General features: G+C 42.2%; 1 protein-coding gene across 2 annotated transcripts in view; it reads right to left on the bottom strand.

Annotated features, from left to right (window-relative positions):
• Nucleotides 1-2,726: 2,726 nt before the first annotated feature.
• The window catches only part of MAP2K4 (mitogen-activated protein kinase kinase 4), a 109,734-nt gene continuing 96,912 nt past the window's right edge, over nt 2,727-15,548 (bottom strand). Inside the window, exons 9-12 of one of the 2 annotated variants that reach the window (XM_075561075.1) lie at nt 14,815-14,892; nt 9,801-9,949; nt 7,132-7,177; nt 2,727-5,502 (exon numbers count right to left, since the gene is read on the bottom strand). In XM_075561075.1, the coding sequence (XP_075417190.1) occupies nt 5,389-5,502; nt 7,132-7,177; nt 9,801-9,949; nt 14,815-14,892 (387 nt within the window). In that variant the 3' untranslated portion in view covers nt 2,727-5,388. The remainder of the gene's footprint in view (nt 5,503-7,131; nt 7,178-9,800; nt 9,950-14,814; nt 14,893-15,548) is intronic. The other variant, XM_075561076.1, reaches the window with a different exon arrangement.

Raw genomic sequence — 15,548 nt, 5'->3', positions numbered from 1 at the left:
ACATTTCTGCAATAACAGCCCACGAGCGTTAAAATGAGCGTGGGAAGGAGAGTGGGATTGTGTCCAACAGGAATATATAGGTTAAAAAACAATCTTTCTACATTTGTAGTTTCCTATACTGCAAACATATACAGGAATATCACAGAGCCCTTAAGAATCAAAGCTATGAAAGCTTCTTAGACATAACCAAATGCCTTGAAGGACCATGTGAACCTTAGTCTCTACAACCCTGAGCCAGAAAATATCTGAAACTACCGACTGCTCTGAAAGGGACGGCCTTAGGGGGTCCTGAAGAGGGTGAAGGCAAATGTGCAACAGAGCAAACTCATGAAAAGACTGGGCTTGCTGGCTGGATAGACTACTGGAAGTCCTGGGACTAAGACCCTTAGTCATCGTTAACCTGGAACTGAAATCGCTTTTGAGTCAAATAATAGGTAAGACTCTATGGAAAACTAGCCCCCAAATAGGCAAGTCTATCCGGTGACTAAGGAGCTACACACTGCTTGGAATAATCAAATATTTTAGGTCAAAAGGAGAGCATCGACCCCAGGACAATGTTAAGAAGGATGAGGAAAGACAAGAGCGGAAATGTGAAGCACAAGGAAGTAGATGAGTGGTGTTTGCATTGCAGGAGGGAAAAGGGATACTTTTTATGTCCTGGGGGAAATCGCTTTGAGGTCATGGTTAATAACCAATTTTTAAGAGCACTCAAGAGGGCACATTATTGAAGTGTTGCAGTAATTTTATGCAAATGCTTCCCGCATCACCAGTTTTTAGATAGTTCAAATGTTCTAAAAATGAGGAAACCCTCAAAGATGAGCCAAGAAGGGGGAAGACTGTCGATCTATGAATGAAACAACTGGCTGGAATCCAGAAACTGGTGGGAAAAGACCAGACTCACCACTGATATGACAGCTACTCAGTTGGGGCCCGTCTCAACGTAGTAGAGCATGTCCAATTTTAAGTGAACATTTTGACCCCAGCAAACTTTCAGCCAAGAATGCACAAAGACTAGCTAGCTCAAAGACCAGATTTTTCCACCAGTCTTTGCAGCAAGATCAAAATCTAGGAAGATTTTAAGACACTATGACCCGGACAGCAAGGCCCAATCAAGAACGGGGCTGCCAAAGAGAGCTGCTGGGCCAACTAAAGTCAAGGCAGAGAAGTTGGCTCAGGTCATGTTAGGTGCCATCGAGTCAGTCCTGACCCACGCACAAGGAAATGCCTCTAAGGTGAACTATAGAACACCAGAGAGGTTCCGTCGTTATGTAACTCCTAAGAAACCCCAACCATAGGACACCAAACCCAGAGACAAGTTCAGAGGGCGGGAAGGCATAGGAAAATCCAATGGAACTGGTCAACACAGGGAGGAAATGGGATGAGTGCCATTATATTGTGGGGATTCCAACTGTCATAAAAACTGTGTATGAATTGATGAATAGAAAACATTTGCTCTGCAAACTTCCCCTTCAAATCACAAATTAAGGGAAAGATAAATCTGATATTTCTTTTCTGCCAAATTCCCATTCTGTCGTCAAGTATCATACTAAGGGAGACTATCCAAACTCCTTAATTGAATATTAAGATGTTACGGTTTTAAGACTTGAGTATCTTTGTTTATTTCTGAGCTAACTACTCCCTACACTGTTTTCTTTTGATGGGCTAGTTAGCTACACTGCTTCCCAGAAACACTACTCTTAATCCCAAAGAACCAACCGGATCTCAATAAGGTAAAATAACAACCTAGAGGGCACATTTCTTCTTCTCCCACTTAGTGCCAGATTTCTTTTTTGAATTGTCATTCCATGTAAAGTGTTACAACCTGGGATTTGAATCTCAGCCTTGCCACCTACTATTTATCTGGGCCAGAAGCTCACTTTGCAAAGGCTTTTTTGCTCCCAAGAAGGAATACCACCACCTGATTTTTTATACAATCAAGTGAGATGAACAGATAGTCTTCACATTGCAGATCTCATCATGATGGGTCTTTGCTGCACTCTAGAAGCTCCATGGGATAGCCTTTCCTTCAGTAGCTACAGCTTAGCTGGAGGCAGGATTCCTATAGCCACAGCTTGCTCTGCAGTGTTTACACTTACCACATCTGGTTTTACTTACTTGACAGCTGCTTCTCAGGTCAGAGTGAGAGCAGGCAAAGGGGAGGGTACTCAACTAGTGTTTAATCAGAGGCGAAAACATGGAATCAAGGTGACTGGACTTCCAAGACTTCTTGTTCACTCCATACTCCTCATCCACAAGCTTCCAAATCTGATCCCCCCACCCCCCAAATCTCCTCCACTGTCCTCCTAGGGAGGAGTGAGTTCAACCCAGGCTGACATTCCAGGTACTTGGCAGCCACACATGCAGCCAAGAGGGGACTGAGCTCTCCACCAAGACTCAGGTCAAAGAGTGTGTCTTCTGATGTCCCCATTAGGCCAGTTGAGGCAAGCCAGGGCACTCAATGCAGACAAACTGGAAGAGACTATCTCACACCTACGCAGAGCACAGAGCTGATGCTTCATGGATATATCTCGTTTCACCAAGAATGAGCACAGGGACACTGGAACCATCGAGAGAGTGGTGAAGATGAGAAGCAGCCATAGACACTTCTGGAGAGAATTGGTCCCAATGTGAAATGAGCAGATAATTCAATGGTATTGACTTGATGTTCCCCTTTGAGGGTCTGACTGCAGAAAATCAAATGACAAAGTCATCATCGCATCCTAGATTTATTACAACTGACCTGCAGGCAAAAGGATAGAACTATGACATAGACACTTGGATTCCATGTATGTATCTTAAATAGAGGAGGAGATTCAAACAAGAATACAGGGTAAAATATTCCAAAGCTCCAAGAAGCAGTTATGTTACTGAGCTCCATTTTTACAGACAAATAAGGCAATATCCCTGCACATTAGCTTTTTGATAATTTTTATACATTTTTTCTTATGGTACAAGAGAAAAATAACCAGAGCTCACAATGTACAGTTCTTACACTATTTTCACAGTTTGTGAACACTATACACCCTTTTGTTTTAATAAAGATACATTGTAATAAACTCATTGCCCTTAAGTTTATAGTTTATAATAATCTATGATTAATACACTAAAATTGCTTTTTTTTAATGTGGTCATCCACACAATAGAATGGTCAGATTTTAGCTCCTGTACAGTCAGAATTGCTTTTAATATCCATTTGCATAATAGCAACGTGACCCCTACGCTGAGCCAGGTGGGAGAGGTTGACAGCAGAGAAATGAAATTCCTCTTTGAGTCCCGGAGCAATGGAGGATGATGGCTTGGTGTGGCCTAAGGAGGGGCAGACAGCATCGAGCCTCCTCTCAAAACGCTGGGAAGTCTAAGGTAGTGAATGCCAAGGGGAGGGGGGCAAGAGGGAGGGAGAGAAAAATTCGGCAAGTGGACCAAAGAGATTAATCACTTTTGAATTGTGAAATGTATGTGGATGTAACTTGAAACAGCACCAATCTCTCTTTATTGTTTCATAGTGTTTGTGACTGTCACTCAGGGAGGAGACAGCTATCCAGGCCACAGTTTGGCTCTGTGAACGGCATCACGTGCATCTGCGACAAGGGCTGTTTTATATTCGTGTGCTGGAGCCGCTCACAGTGCTGCTGAATGAAGCCTGATGCTGGGTCTGGGTGCCGGAGTGGGCGCGTCTCAAAGCGGAACGTGGCTAATGGGTAAGTGAAGCAGCACAGCAAAAGAGGACAATCCTTGGGGGCCTGGGGGGGCTTTTCTTGTACCTAGTAAGAATCCCAATTCCGTGAACTGGTGGTGACCCTGCCGAAGGCCACCTGGAGCAGGGAATGAGTTGGGAGGAAAGACTACTCTCTCAGGTTGAAGAAGCTGCCGCATCACTCAGCACATAGGGTCGGCCCCGCTCTTCCCAACCTTTGAAACATTACAGCAGGGGTTCTCAACCTGTGGGTCATTACCCCTTTGGGAGTCGAAGGACCCTTTCACAGGGGTTGCCCGATTCATAGCAGTAGCAAAATGACAGTTATGAAGTAGCAACAAAATAATTTTATGGGGGGTGGGGGGGGTCACCACAACATGAAGACCTGTATTAAAGGGTAGCGGCATGAGACAGGTTGAGAACCACTGCATTAGAGCATATGCAAGAACCGGGACCAGAAATCCTTGTTAAGGAACGTCCCTAGTAATTAGTAAGCAATTAATAAAAGGTGAAATGTTGGATTGGGCAAAAGCCACACAGCGGCAACAAACCTCATGGGAAAGGAAGAGGATTCAGGGCCACTGAGGGCAAGGAGCAGAACCAGGACCAGTGAGGGCTAGAAGCCAACCAGTGGGGTTTGGTCTTTCACTACCTACCAGAATCTGCATCTAATCGATCAAGGCACATCGCTACTAGCTACTGCTCCCTGTGAGTTAGGATGGCTAGAAAACAGGCTCAGGGCCAGGCAGAGATTCATAGCTGCTGCACGTTGTTCGGGGTAAGATACTGGGGGGTGAAACATCTGCAGACATTCCCTCGGTACTTGCTCTTCTTTTCACTCCTGGTGGGCGGTGGCAGGTGAAACACCTCGTTGGCAGCACACTGAATTCTGGGAATGAGAAATGCTAGGGTCGGCACCTTCTTTAACAAATGGCAGACTCCCAAGTCTCCCCAGCGAAGAGCGGAAGGCTGCCTGGTAAAGGAGAAAAGAACACATTCGGTCCCGTCTCAATAGTTTAATGTTCACCGCTTTGAACGCAACATGGTTTTTGGTAGAGATAAAATTCATTCTAAACTTTAACATGATCTTGCAAAACATAAAATTTGGCTGAGCACATCGATCACCAAACATCGACTGCGTCTCACTGTAAAGCAACAGGGTATCAATCAGAAAATCTATTGCACTTGGTGAAGAAAGTAACTTCCTCCTTAGTCTCCCAGCTCCAGAAGGCAATGGGTCTCATTGGCTGTGCAGGCTCTTCTCTCTCACACCCCAGTCTCAGTGTTCAGGCATAGTACATCCATCACCACGTTCTTCCAGGATTGGGAAGTCTGACAAAACACCACTCTAGTAGCTGCGTCTCCAGGTTTCGAGTCTAGAAATGAATTTTTCAGATGTGATCTAATCACAGTCAACAAATCGATCGTACTGACTTCCACATTTCATGACTATGTTCATCACGAAAGAGCAGGATGAGGTCTCTCGGACCAGCACTAACACTGTGTGATCAATCAGGTATTACAGGGATGCACGTTCTATGTGACAGGAGTATACAGACATGATGGAAACGAACACCAATCTTATTGCACATGGTGTCTGGGCGAGCAATAAAAACACTGTGATACAGGATGAAAATTCGTTACGTCTTGCTTCTTCTCAGCCCTTTTCTCTAGAGTCTGATGTAGCAGCGGTATCAATCGACATACATGGGAGAGCTAGGAGTGGCTGGCATTTGATCCAAGATTTTACAAACATAGCATGCGACCTCTACGGTACGTTCTTCATACATCAAAATAAAGGTATGTTTCTGGAAGAAAGTGAAGAGAAAAAATATACAAAGGTAGTATCAGAGCCCATCCGGAATGTTTCCCCAGTTTCAATACAGCCTTGAACTAAAGGCTCCCATCCACATGTGGCTGCTTTCTGAACACAAGTCACTGCAGAGAGGCAAGTGCAGCCTTCATTTCATGCAACACTGAGTGGGCGGCAGGTGTGTCTGGATACACAGTGTTATGATATGGAGGCACCTCTCTGGAAGTGCAGCTGACCGACAGACCAGGGAGACCTTGTGTGTCAGAGAGCAGAGTGTTCCTCATGATAAACATAGCTGGAGCCTCTGCCACCACCTGGGAATAGGGAAGAACTCCATGGATGGCCACCCCTCTTCCTCTCAGGGACAGGCACAAAGCCGCCCTGTATCCTCATCTCAGGAGAGGGGCTTTCTAAAAAGGTTCCCACCCCCATAGATACCCAACAGAAGACAGTCTCAGCTTCTACCCTGCCCTGTCCTCTCCAGACCTTTGCATCTACCTAACACACCTTTATTAAAGATTCCCAATCTAAACTTCATCTTCTTTCCTAGCTTGTCAGTGAGAGTTCTTCCTGGGTGTCTCTCTGTAAGAGTTATTGCTAGGGTTGACCACAGGCTACATCTAACTTCTGTGGGGAGCTGGGAGCTAAATGTGACAGACAAGTAGATCTTCTCTTAAAGCACCCCACAGCATGAGAGCACAGTACTTTATTCACTGTCTAGACCAATACCATATCCAAAGGACTGCTTAAAACAGCTACCAGCCAGAGGATGGATGAAAAATGTCCAAAACTATGGGACTAGCCATACCATATAAAGTCACGGGAACATTTCAAGTAAAGACAAATTTAGCACAATAAATAAGTCTTTCACTCTTTTGTTGGATAGATATATTACACAAAGCTGTGGAAATGCTGTATGCTTTCGAACAGATTCTGCCCCTACAGGCTGCAGTGAAATGACACCACCAGGTTTCCTATTCTGTACTCTCGACAGGAGCAGATCGCCCGACTGTCCTGTCCTGTGGGGTCACTGGAAGATGCAAGCCACCTACCCGCTCAATTAACAGCCTGGTGCTTAGCAACTGAGCCAACTACTCCCTAACCCTATAACACCAAGCATGACATTTTCGTAACATTTAATTAAATGTATATATTAATATATATTGATAACTATGAAAGAATAAAAACCAAAAAAATTTTTTCCTGAAATTAAAAATTCAGGCGTTATAGGGCTGAAATATGTTGGAATTCTCTGAAGTCACTTTTATAACATGTCGAAGTCAAAACTTTCAACAAAAAGCCAACCAGTAAATTAGCAGGAAATTATTACTACAATTAAATTGTTCAAAATATCTTTTAAAATATATACATCTTTTTTAACTTCTTATATTTTTAGGAAGTATATTTTGGCTTGGTTGGTTTTCTTGACATCATCTTTTTCAAAATGTAATTTAAAACACGAGAAATTCAACACTATAGACTGCCTTAAGATCATAAACCCTCTATTCATTAAAATTGAGCTGTTTGGTTGTGACAGAGGGGCTGACTACTGGCTCCGTGAGCTGGCATGCTAAGCAAACTCAGGGGTGGTGAATCATCTAAAATTCCCAAGTCCCAGACTCACCAGAAGTTCCTTATACTTTGGCCTTTTGGATTCATCCTTTGTAAGGCTAAAATGTACAAAATAAAATCGTTAAAGCCGAAATACATTTATCAACTATTTTTCTCTTAACAAAACATTGTACAGAATCAAGTACTTTCTCCCCCGTCAGATACATAATTACAAAAAAAAAAAAACCAGACAACCTACCAAACAGTAAGAGCACCTAAAATTTTAAACAATCTATAATGTGAAAATATATCCTTAGCTGATTTATTAAAGGATCAAAAACTACAAGCAAGTTCACTGTTAACGGTTGACGTATGGCACAGCTGCACAGGAGAACACACAATAAACACACGAAGTGCGTGTGCATGAGTGAGTGTGTGTGCACACGTGTAAGCCAGATCCTGCTATAAGGGTTCCCGTTCACAAGTGCGTGGGTTTATTTTTAAAAGAAAAAAAAGTGCTTAACAGGTCACTAAAATCAGTGGAAGGCTGTAGACAGGTTCTCTTAGTAATGCCCTCATTTTAGTCCCCCTAGGGTATCTTCCCCCAAATGGGGCCCAATCAAAGCACTGGTTTCTAAGGGGTCTGCTGAGGAAGTTATTTTCAGGGCAGAGAAGTCAGCTCAGAAGGTTATAGTAACCGTTTTTTAGGATTTTTAAGGAGTAGTCTTTATAGATTTTTTTCAAGACACAGGAAAATCACAAGAGTGTATTAGATAGAAAGTTTTACGAAACTTAAACTGTGTTGGTGAGAAAAAAGCCAATAAAGTAGTACCGTGGAATTTTTTTCATAGCAACAATGTATCTGTTCATTCATTCAGGGAGAATTGCACTGGGAAACCTTACCCCATCTGCCCTACAGAATAATCTTGTTCCTTCAGACAAGTTTTTTGATCCTAAAACTTAAAAAAAAAATTTTAAAGGAGCATGACTTGAGTCTTTGTGACTCATCATTGTTATTATCTACTATCTATCTAGATATATATGTACCTGTATTTTCACAGAAATCACTCAAGAAAACTAGGAATCCTGGAAGGGGAAATATGAATAAATTTTATCAATCTATCATTTGTTTCTCAAGGCATTTGCGCTTTATATTTCAGTGTTGTGTTACCTGATACAAACTGCACAGAAGACTATATTTTTTACCAATACATATACAATCTCTGCCCTACTGATAGTTCTCCTTTGATCCTGCTTTAATTAATGTTGCTGGAAGGACTTCAGCCCAACATGTAACCACAACACCACCAGGGCACCTCAGGGGCAGCACCTGTGCTGTAACATATCAACAGGGGGGCATTAAGAACCAAACCTCTCATTCCAAAACAGCTCCCCCCAGTGTCCCTCCCACAGTGGCCACTGCAGCCCTACTTCTCCTACCTGGTCCGGATTCCTTCCCTTCACTAGTTGATTAACATTAGTCAGTGAGTAACATTAATCTGAATGATACAGATGAAAAATTATAGATAATGCCCAAGATTGGGATGTAGCAGGAAGAACAGACAGACGGGAAGTTCCACAAGAATTAAAATGGAAACAACAGCCATGGGGCAGGAGAGCTCAGTTTAGATTCACGCTCTATGATGCACAGCTCTCAAGCAAGGATTTCACAAATGAACTACACGAAATGAACACATAGTGCAAAATTAAATCAATGACATGAATGTGCATTAATAAGGTACATTATTTTTGAATTGATTAAAAAGAGATTATTTTAGAATTGAGGAAATTTATGGCCTTCTAACTTAGAACATTTTTGAGGTGGTCCTCTATTTAAGAAAAAAAAACATTTTATTTTGGAATTTAGCTAGATGATGTCAGAAACATGAAAGGTAGAGTCAAGGAAGCATTAGATGTTATTCAAAAAAAGATGGATTAAGTATAAAGCCTGGAATGAGCAGCATGAAAGAGCACTGCTAGTGAGAAAGAGAAGAAAACATTTCAAGAGCCAATAAGAAAAGTCACTAACTTCTCATAAATATATATTATTCTTAGACATTTTAAGCAAAATTTTATCCCAAAAAATCCTAATAATTAGTCAACAAAGTTGCATTTAAAATGTAGAATGAGCGAACATAAGGCATGATGACTCTGTAGCGCTCTGCCTGCATATAGTCACTCCTGTGTGTGACACACACACACACACACACACACACACACACACACTGAGTAAAACGTCGGGAAGAGAATCAACAGGACTAGCACCTCATCTGGAATAAGGTTTCAGAGAATCAATACACACTAACACTTCTGTCAATAGAACTTGAGGCTTGTCTCTCCTACATACATCCAACTATATTGTGTTCTGTGACAGCAATGATCCAATGGCCTCCAAGACTCTGATTCGGCTGAGTCAACGCTACCAGCTGGGTACAAGCTCACTTGTGAGAACCTTATCGGAACAAGGCGAGCAGTCTCACTGCAAGTTTACCCTGGCCTTTCTGGTTCACAGCCGTCTCAGCCCCAACCACTCCTACTTCCCACGAACCCCTGAGCAGTAAGACAAGCAGATGATCCTTCTCCAGATTAGCTGGGACTCTCCAGAAATCCAGAGTCCCAACTCAGAAGTAAGGCTAACCTACCACGGTCTCCCTCCCCAGTGCAAAATAAACGTGTGCTAAGAACAGGAGACTTCAGTGTTTTCACCACAGGCAATCGGGGAGTCATAAATTCAGTACTCACCACAAGTTGACAAAGTTGATGAAACTTGGGGAGAATTCCCTCTCCTCAGAATTGCTCAGCTGTGGGGGATCTCCTTTCACGACTTGTGTTAGTTGATCAAATACACTATTCCACTTTGGATAAGGAAATCGGCCTGTGGCCAACTCGTACTAAGAACAGAGAGGAAGAAGAAAAATACACCAGGCATTACATACTGCAATGGCCAAATTGAAAACCTAGACGCTCAAGCAACTCTTGTTAGGACAGAATCTCCAGAATTATCAAAGCTAAGGTAAGACCACATTTAAAAATCGACACAGTAAAAAGAACTCTGTTTCAACCAACTTCAAAGCCCTGGACTGACAGAAAAAAAAAAAACAAAGTAAGCCTACATACAAATCTCAAAGTGAATGCTCTAGGGCAGCAGTCTCTGGTTCTGACGGCACTATGTAAGACATGCTGGAAGGGGGTTTTAGACGGTTTTCAGCACAGCGCTTGCTCAATTTGTAGTCACCTGTATAGCAGCTACAGTCCAGAAGAGTGGTCAAACAATATTCAACACACAAAAGCCCAACCTGAGCTAAGAGGAAATGCCATCAAATCACGTTCTATGGCTATTCCATAGGTATTGCTATGCCAAGCACAGCCAGAGGTTACTATTACCGAGAAAACCAAGTCAGGGTCAAACACGTCATTCTGTGGCCCAACAATGATGCTTAGGACAGTGCCTGTAAGCCATACAGAACCAGAAGTGAAGATCCTCAAGTGGATACATCTAAATGAATATCTGCCTCCCATGTTTCTGAACACAGTGAAATAGTAGAAATTCTGCGTTTAGAAGTGCATCTACATCTGCAAGCTGGCCTAAACGAATCCCACGTTTAAGTGCATGGACAGCTGATTCATGTATGAGGGTGAGAATCCAAACAACTAGAGGACAAAGGCATATTGAGGAGAGGACGGACTCAGAATCTCCCTCAGCTTACTTTTATCTGCGTACATTTCAGTAAGTAATAAATTACTAATTTACATGGAGTAGAATGAAGGTCACTGAGTAAAGGGTAAGGAAACCCTGATGTAGAAGGTAGGTCTGGGAAGACCTTCCTCCCCAAAGGATGCCCCCCGATCAATGTACTGCTGTCCCAAATTACACACATGTGCAGGCAGGTGGGCATGCAGGCATGTGCATGCGAGCGTGACCACAGGCACAGAACTTCATTCCTCTGACTTGAGCTTAAAAGCACCAATAACTCAGGAGGATAGAACTTCACAACATCAGGGAGAGCTTATGGGTTGGGTTATTCACGGCACTAGCGGTACTTCACAAGATTCATTCTTGAAAACAGGTTTTCATAAAAGATGGGGGGCAAGACTGCAAGTCAGAAGAGGAAAGAACTGGGAGCTCCGAAATTAGTTTCGCATAGTTCATAGTTTTTATAAAATTATGCTTGTGAAAAATAAATTACGAAGCAAATGTTAAATATCAGAAACCTTTTAAAGTTACTAGATTTAGCTAGATGAAGGCCTTGCTACACAATTTCTAAGTTAAAACTTTTCAGGGAACAAAATTTGTTGTGCTCTTTAAACATTAACCGGTTTGGTCATTGATAAAACCATCCTGGAGGATAGTTTGCATATATCTCCCTTATATGCAAAGAGCTGCCTCAACTGGAGCTATAGATTTTGCTGCAGCGTAGGGGACCAGCTACCAGATCCAAGATTCTCAAGGGTCACAGTCCTTCCACTCACCACTTTACATTTATCTGATCTTCTGCCACTGGGGTCTTAAGAATCTGCTTGCAGAACTTGGGATTCCACAGGGAGATTCGCCCTCACAGAGATGAAGTGAATTTAGAACTCAGATAAAAGGAACAATCACAGATCCACATGTGACCTCTTCCCTGGGAGAGGGACAGCAGAGAAGGGGGGAAGGGAGACTCCGGATAGGGCAAGATATGACAAAATAACGAGGTATAAATTACCAAGGGCACATGAGGGAGGGGGGAAAGGGGAGGGAGGGGGAAAAAAAAAAGAGGACCTGATGCAAGGGGCTTAAGTGGAGAGCAAATGCCTTGAGAATGATTGGGGCAGGGAATGTATGGATGTGCTTTATACAATTGATGTATGTATATGTATGGATGGTGATAAGAGTTGTATGAGTCCCTAATAAAATGTAAAAAAAAAGAGGAGAAAAAAATGATTAGGGCAAAGACTGTACAGATGTGCTTTATACAATTGATGTATGTATATGTATGAACTGTGATAAGAATTGTATGAGCCCCTAATAAATTGTTAAAATTAAAAAAAAATAAAAGAAAAAAAATTGATTAGCTATGTCTACACTATTGGTAATGCTATGAGTCACAGTAACAGAATGGTGCATGGGCTTTCCAGAGAACTCATCATTTCTACCCTTTTTTTTTTGGGGGGGGTGGCTATTGAATTTTAAGTTTCAAACCACTAAATAAGTCAGATATTTGTGGTATGATATGGTCACTTGTGCATGAGAATTCAGGTATATTCAGAAAGAATCTTGTAGTCAAGTGAGAAACGCAGCGTCCGTCACCACCCTCTTGGATTCATAATACAAGCAACATACCGGTGTCTCTACACGACACAGGCTTCACACTAAACTCCGAATTTTCTAAACTTCTTGACTATGAAATACTTCTGTATATACCTGTTAATAACTTACTCGCCTATGAAACATTTGAGGAATTGGTAAAGACACATAAATCCGGGGGTGGGGACTTAGAATTTGAGCATAAAGAGGGTATCTGAGGTAATTAACAACCCAAATAGGGCTTTCAAAGCAACATTTAGAAATATATAAATAAAATAACACACATACATACACACACAGATCATGGATTTTAAAATCAAGCAGAGACGAACAAAAAAGAGCACCAACATAGAATTCCTCATAAAGTCTTTTAATATCAGAATATGTTTGCATTTTGAAACTTACTGCAAAGCTACAGAATGCTACACCTCTAGGCGACAAGTCTTACTCCCTGCCCTCGAGTCGATTCGATCCTATAGGACAGGGGTGAAACGGCCCTGTGGGATTCCGACACTGAAGCGCTTCACAGTAGAAAGGCCATCTTTCTCCTGCTGTACGCAGCGCCACATGTAACACACTCTGCCCCCAGGGTTCCTCCTTGGCTATCGCAGAAAGTTAAAAGTTCTGACTTCAATATTAAATATGACAGGGCACAGTTAACTGGTATAGAGCTCTAACTATGGGAAGAGATGATAACTTGTTTTGTTTTTTTTAATTTAAGACATATCTAGTTTATACTTCACATATAAAAGCAGAAAGCAAAAGGTATAAATGTTAAGTAATGTACACCAAAAAAATCCAAGTCCACTGTCATTAAGTTGTCTCCAACACACGATGACCTCACACAGGGTTTTCAAGACAAAAATCTTTACAGGAGCACACAGCCCCAATAGCCCTTAGAGATAGCCAGAGGCTCTAAATCATTGGTTCTCAACCTTCCTAATGCCATGACCTTTTAATACAGTTCCTTATGTTGCGGTGAACCCCCCCCCCCAACCCATAAAATTATTTTTGTTGCTACTTCATAACTGTAATTTTGCTACTGTTATGAATCGGGAAACCCCTGTGAAATGGTCGTTCGACTCTCAAAGGGAGGCAACTCACAGGTTGAGAACGGCTCCTCTAAATGATGGTAGCATCGAAGACAACTAGTTGTACAATCCAACTGGCAGTTGCTCTTGGTGGGCCAGGCACCATCTGAGCCAGAGGGCATTTACTCAGAGCAGCAGCAACAAAATTAATGCCGGTGACCCCTTTTTCCTTAGAGGTGGCTGGTGTCACAGGGAGAAATGGTTCCAGAAATTGTACGGCCCCTTACTGTTCAGATGGGAAACCAGGTGAGGTCTCCATGCAGAAGTAAGGGTTAAATTTCAACTCTCTGTACAGAAAATAATTCCGTAGGGGCATTAACATGGCTTATCAAGGATAGCCCCAGATGATGAAATAAAAAAGAGGGTATGCCACTCCAAACTCCAAGAAGAGGAATATTAAACCACAGAAAGCCGGTGAAAACAAGGAGGTTAATGAAGAAGTTACAACAAACTCCTTGCTTGGGCTTGTATATTTCCATGTCGTGGAGCCTTGAACAGTACAGAGGAGAAGGGCAGAGAAGGAACAGATTTGGATTGTCTACGAAACACGAGAACCCCCATGGAGGGATGAAATATCCCCACGCCAAGGCAGAAAAGGAGTCGCGGATGCTGCCGCCAAACTAGGAAAACATTATCCAGCCTGATAGAGAACATAAATTTAATCCTTCTGTTCAGAACTTGGTAAATCTGTTTTTTTTAAGGCAAATAACGATAACTTTTTAAGTGCTTTCAAAATTTTAATATCATCCACAGGTGACTAAGAAGAGTTTAACTGTGCTCGATAGCCACAGAAAAGTAGCTATCCTTTACTTCTCAATTCTGTTGTCCCAAAACTAACCTCTAGATATTGTCTCATCCCTTAATAGAGAAATTATTTTCAGTTCATGCATCTGTGGCTTTTCTTCAAATAGAAAATTACAGTAGAAATTCTTTTCCATGTATAAAGACATCTCTCTAGTGTGCACAGTCTGTGCAGTGTTTTACACAAACTGGGATAAGCCCAGGAGTGCTCCCTGCTGCCCTGGCTGAGGTGGGCTGCTCCTCCTCTTTCCCGTTCTTAGTCTCACTGCTGGCTCCTTTCAACGATGGCAAACAGACTCGGCGCTTCAGGCTAAAGAACCTTAATGTACTTCATAAAACCTTGGGGCAAATGCTAAACCTCGATTTGGCTTTTCCAGTTAAAAAATAATACTCCCCCTCTACCCAACAATTGGTCCATAGTCCATAATATCATCAGCATGAGGGAAAGGAGGTAAAAAATAAGACTGGAACAGGGAATGAGAGAGTTCTTAGGAGGCGTGGATGCCTGGTTAAGTTGTATTTCCTCTCTAAGGTCTTGTCAACACATGCCGATGACAAGGTTAAGTCAACATAAACATACCAATGTGATCCCCAAACTCCAGACATCAGAGCGGACATCATATCCTTGTCGAGATGCACTTGGGTCTATTCTTTCAGGCTGTAACACAAAGAAAAGTCAGGGTCATTTACGATGCTCAGCCCCAAAAAGCAGACCAACACAAGCAATAGTTGATGTAGCTAGCCAAAAGGAATCCATGCCTAGGGACAGAATGAGAGTTATGGAAAGCCACCATTACTCAGGCGTATAATACTCAGAGACATTGTGGGTTCTGTTCCAGGCCACAGTATTGAGATTAGTCTTCCGCTACTTGGTGGATAAAGAACTGGGACCTAATTTATAAGCACAGGTATAAAAAAAGTTTAGTAGCCCAAATGTACATAAAACAAAAAAATGAATTGTCTGTCCTCAAGTTGATGCCGACTCATAGCAACCCTATAGAACAGGGTAAATCTGCCTCTGAGTTTCTGAGACTATTAACTCTTTCTAGGAGTAGAAAGCCTCGTCTTTCTCCCTCAGAGTGGCTCGTAGTTTAGAAAGGCTGACCTTAAGGTTAGCAGCCCAGTGATCACCACTACACCACCGGGGCTCTATTTCTTATTTTCCAACTGAAACCCTAATGCAGACAGGCATATCATCTTATAATAGTTTTATAATGCCATGGTTTTTCCAATTGCCTCAGATGCATAAGAAAGCTGGGCAATGAAATATACACAAATAGATGTTTTTGAATTGTGGTGTTGGCAGAAGAAAAT

This window comes from Tenrec ecaudatus, chromosome 10 (assembly GCF_050624435.1).
Source record: "Tenrec ecaudatus isolate mTenEca1 chromosome 10, mTenEca1.hap1, whole genome shotgun sequence".
Lineage (NCBI taxonomy): Eukaryota > Metazoa > Chordata > Mammalia > Afrosoricida > Tenrecidae > Tenrec > Tenrec ecaudatus.
The sequence above is the reverse complement of the archived record's forward strand: the minus strand, read 5'-3'. Positions and strand labels throughout refer to the sequence as shown.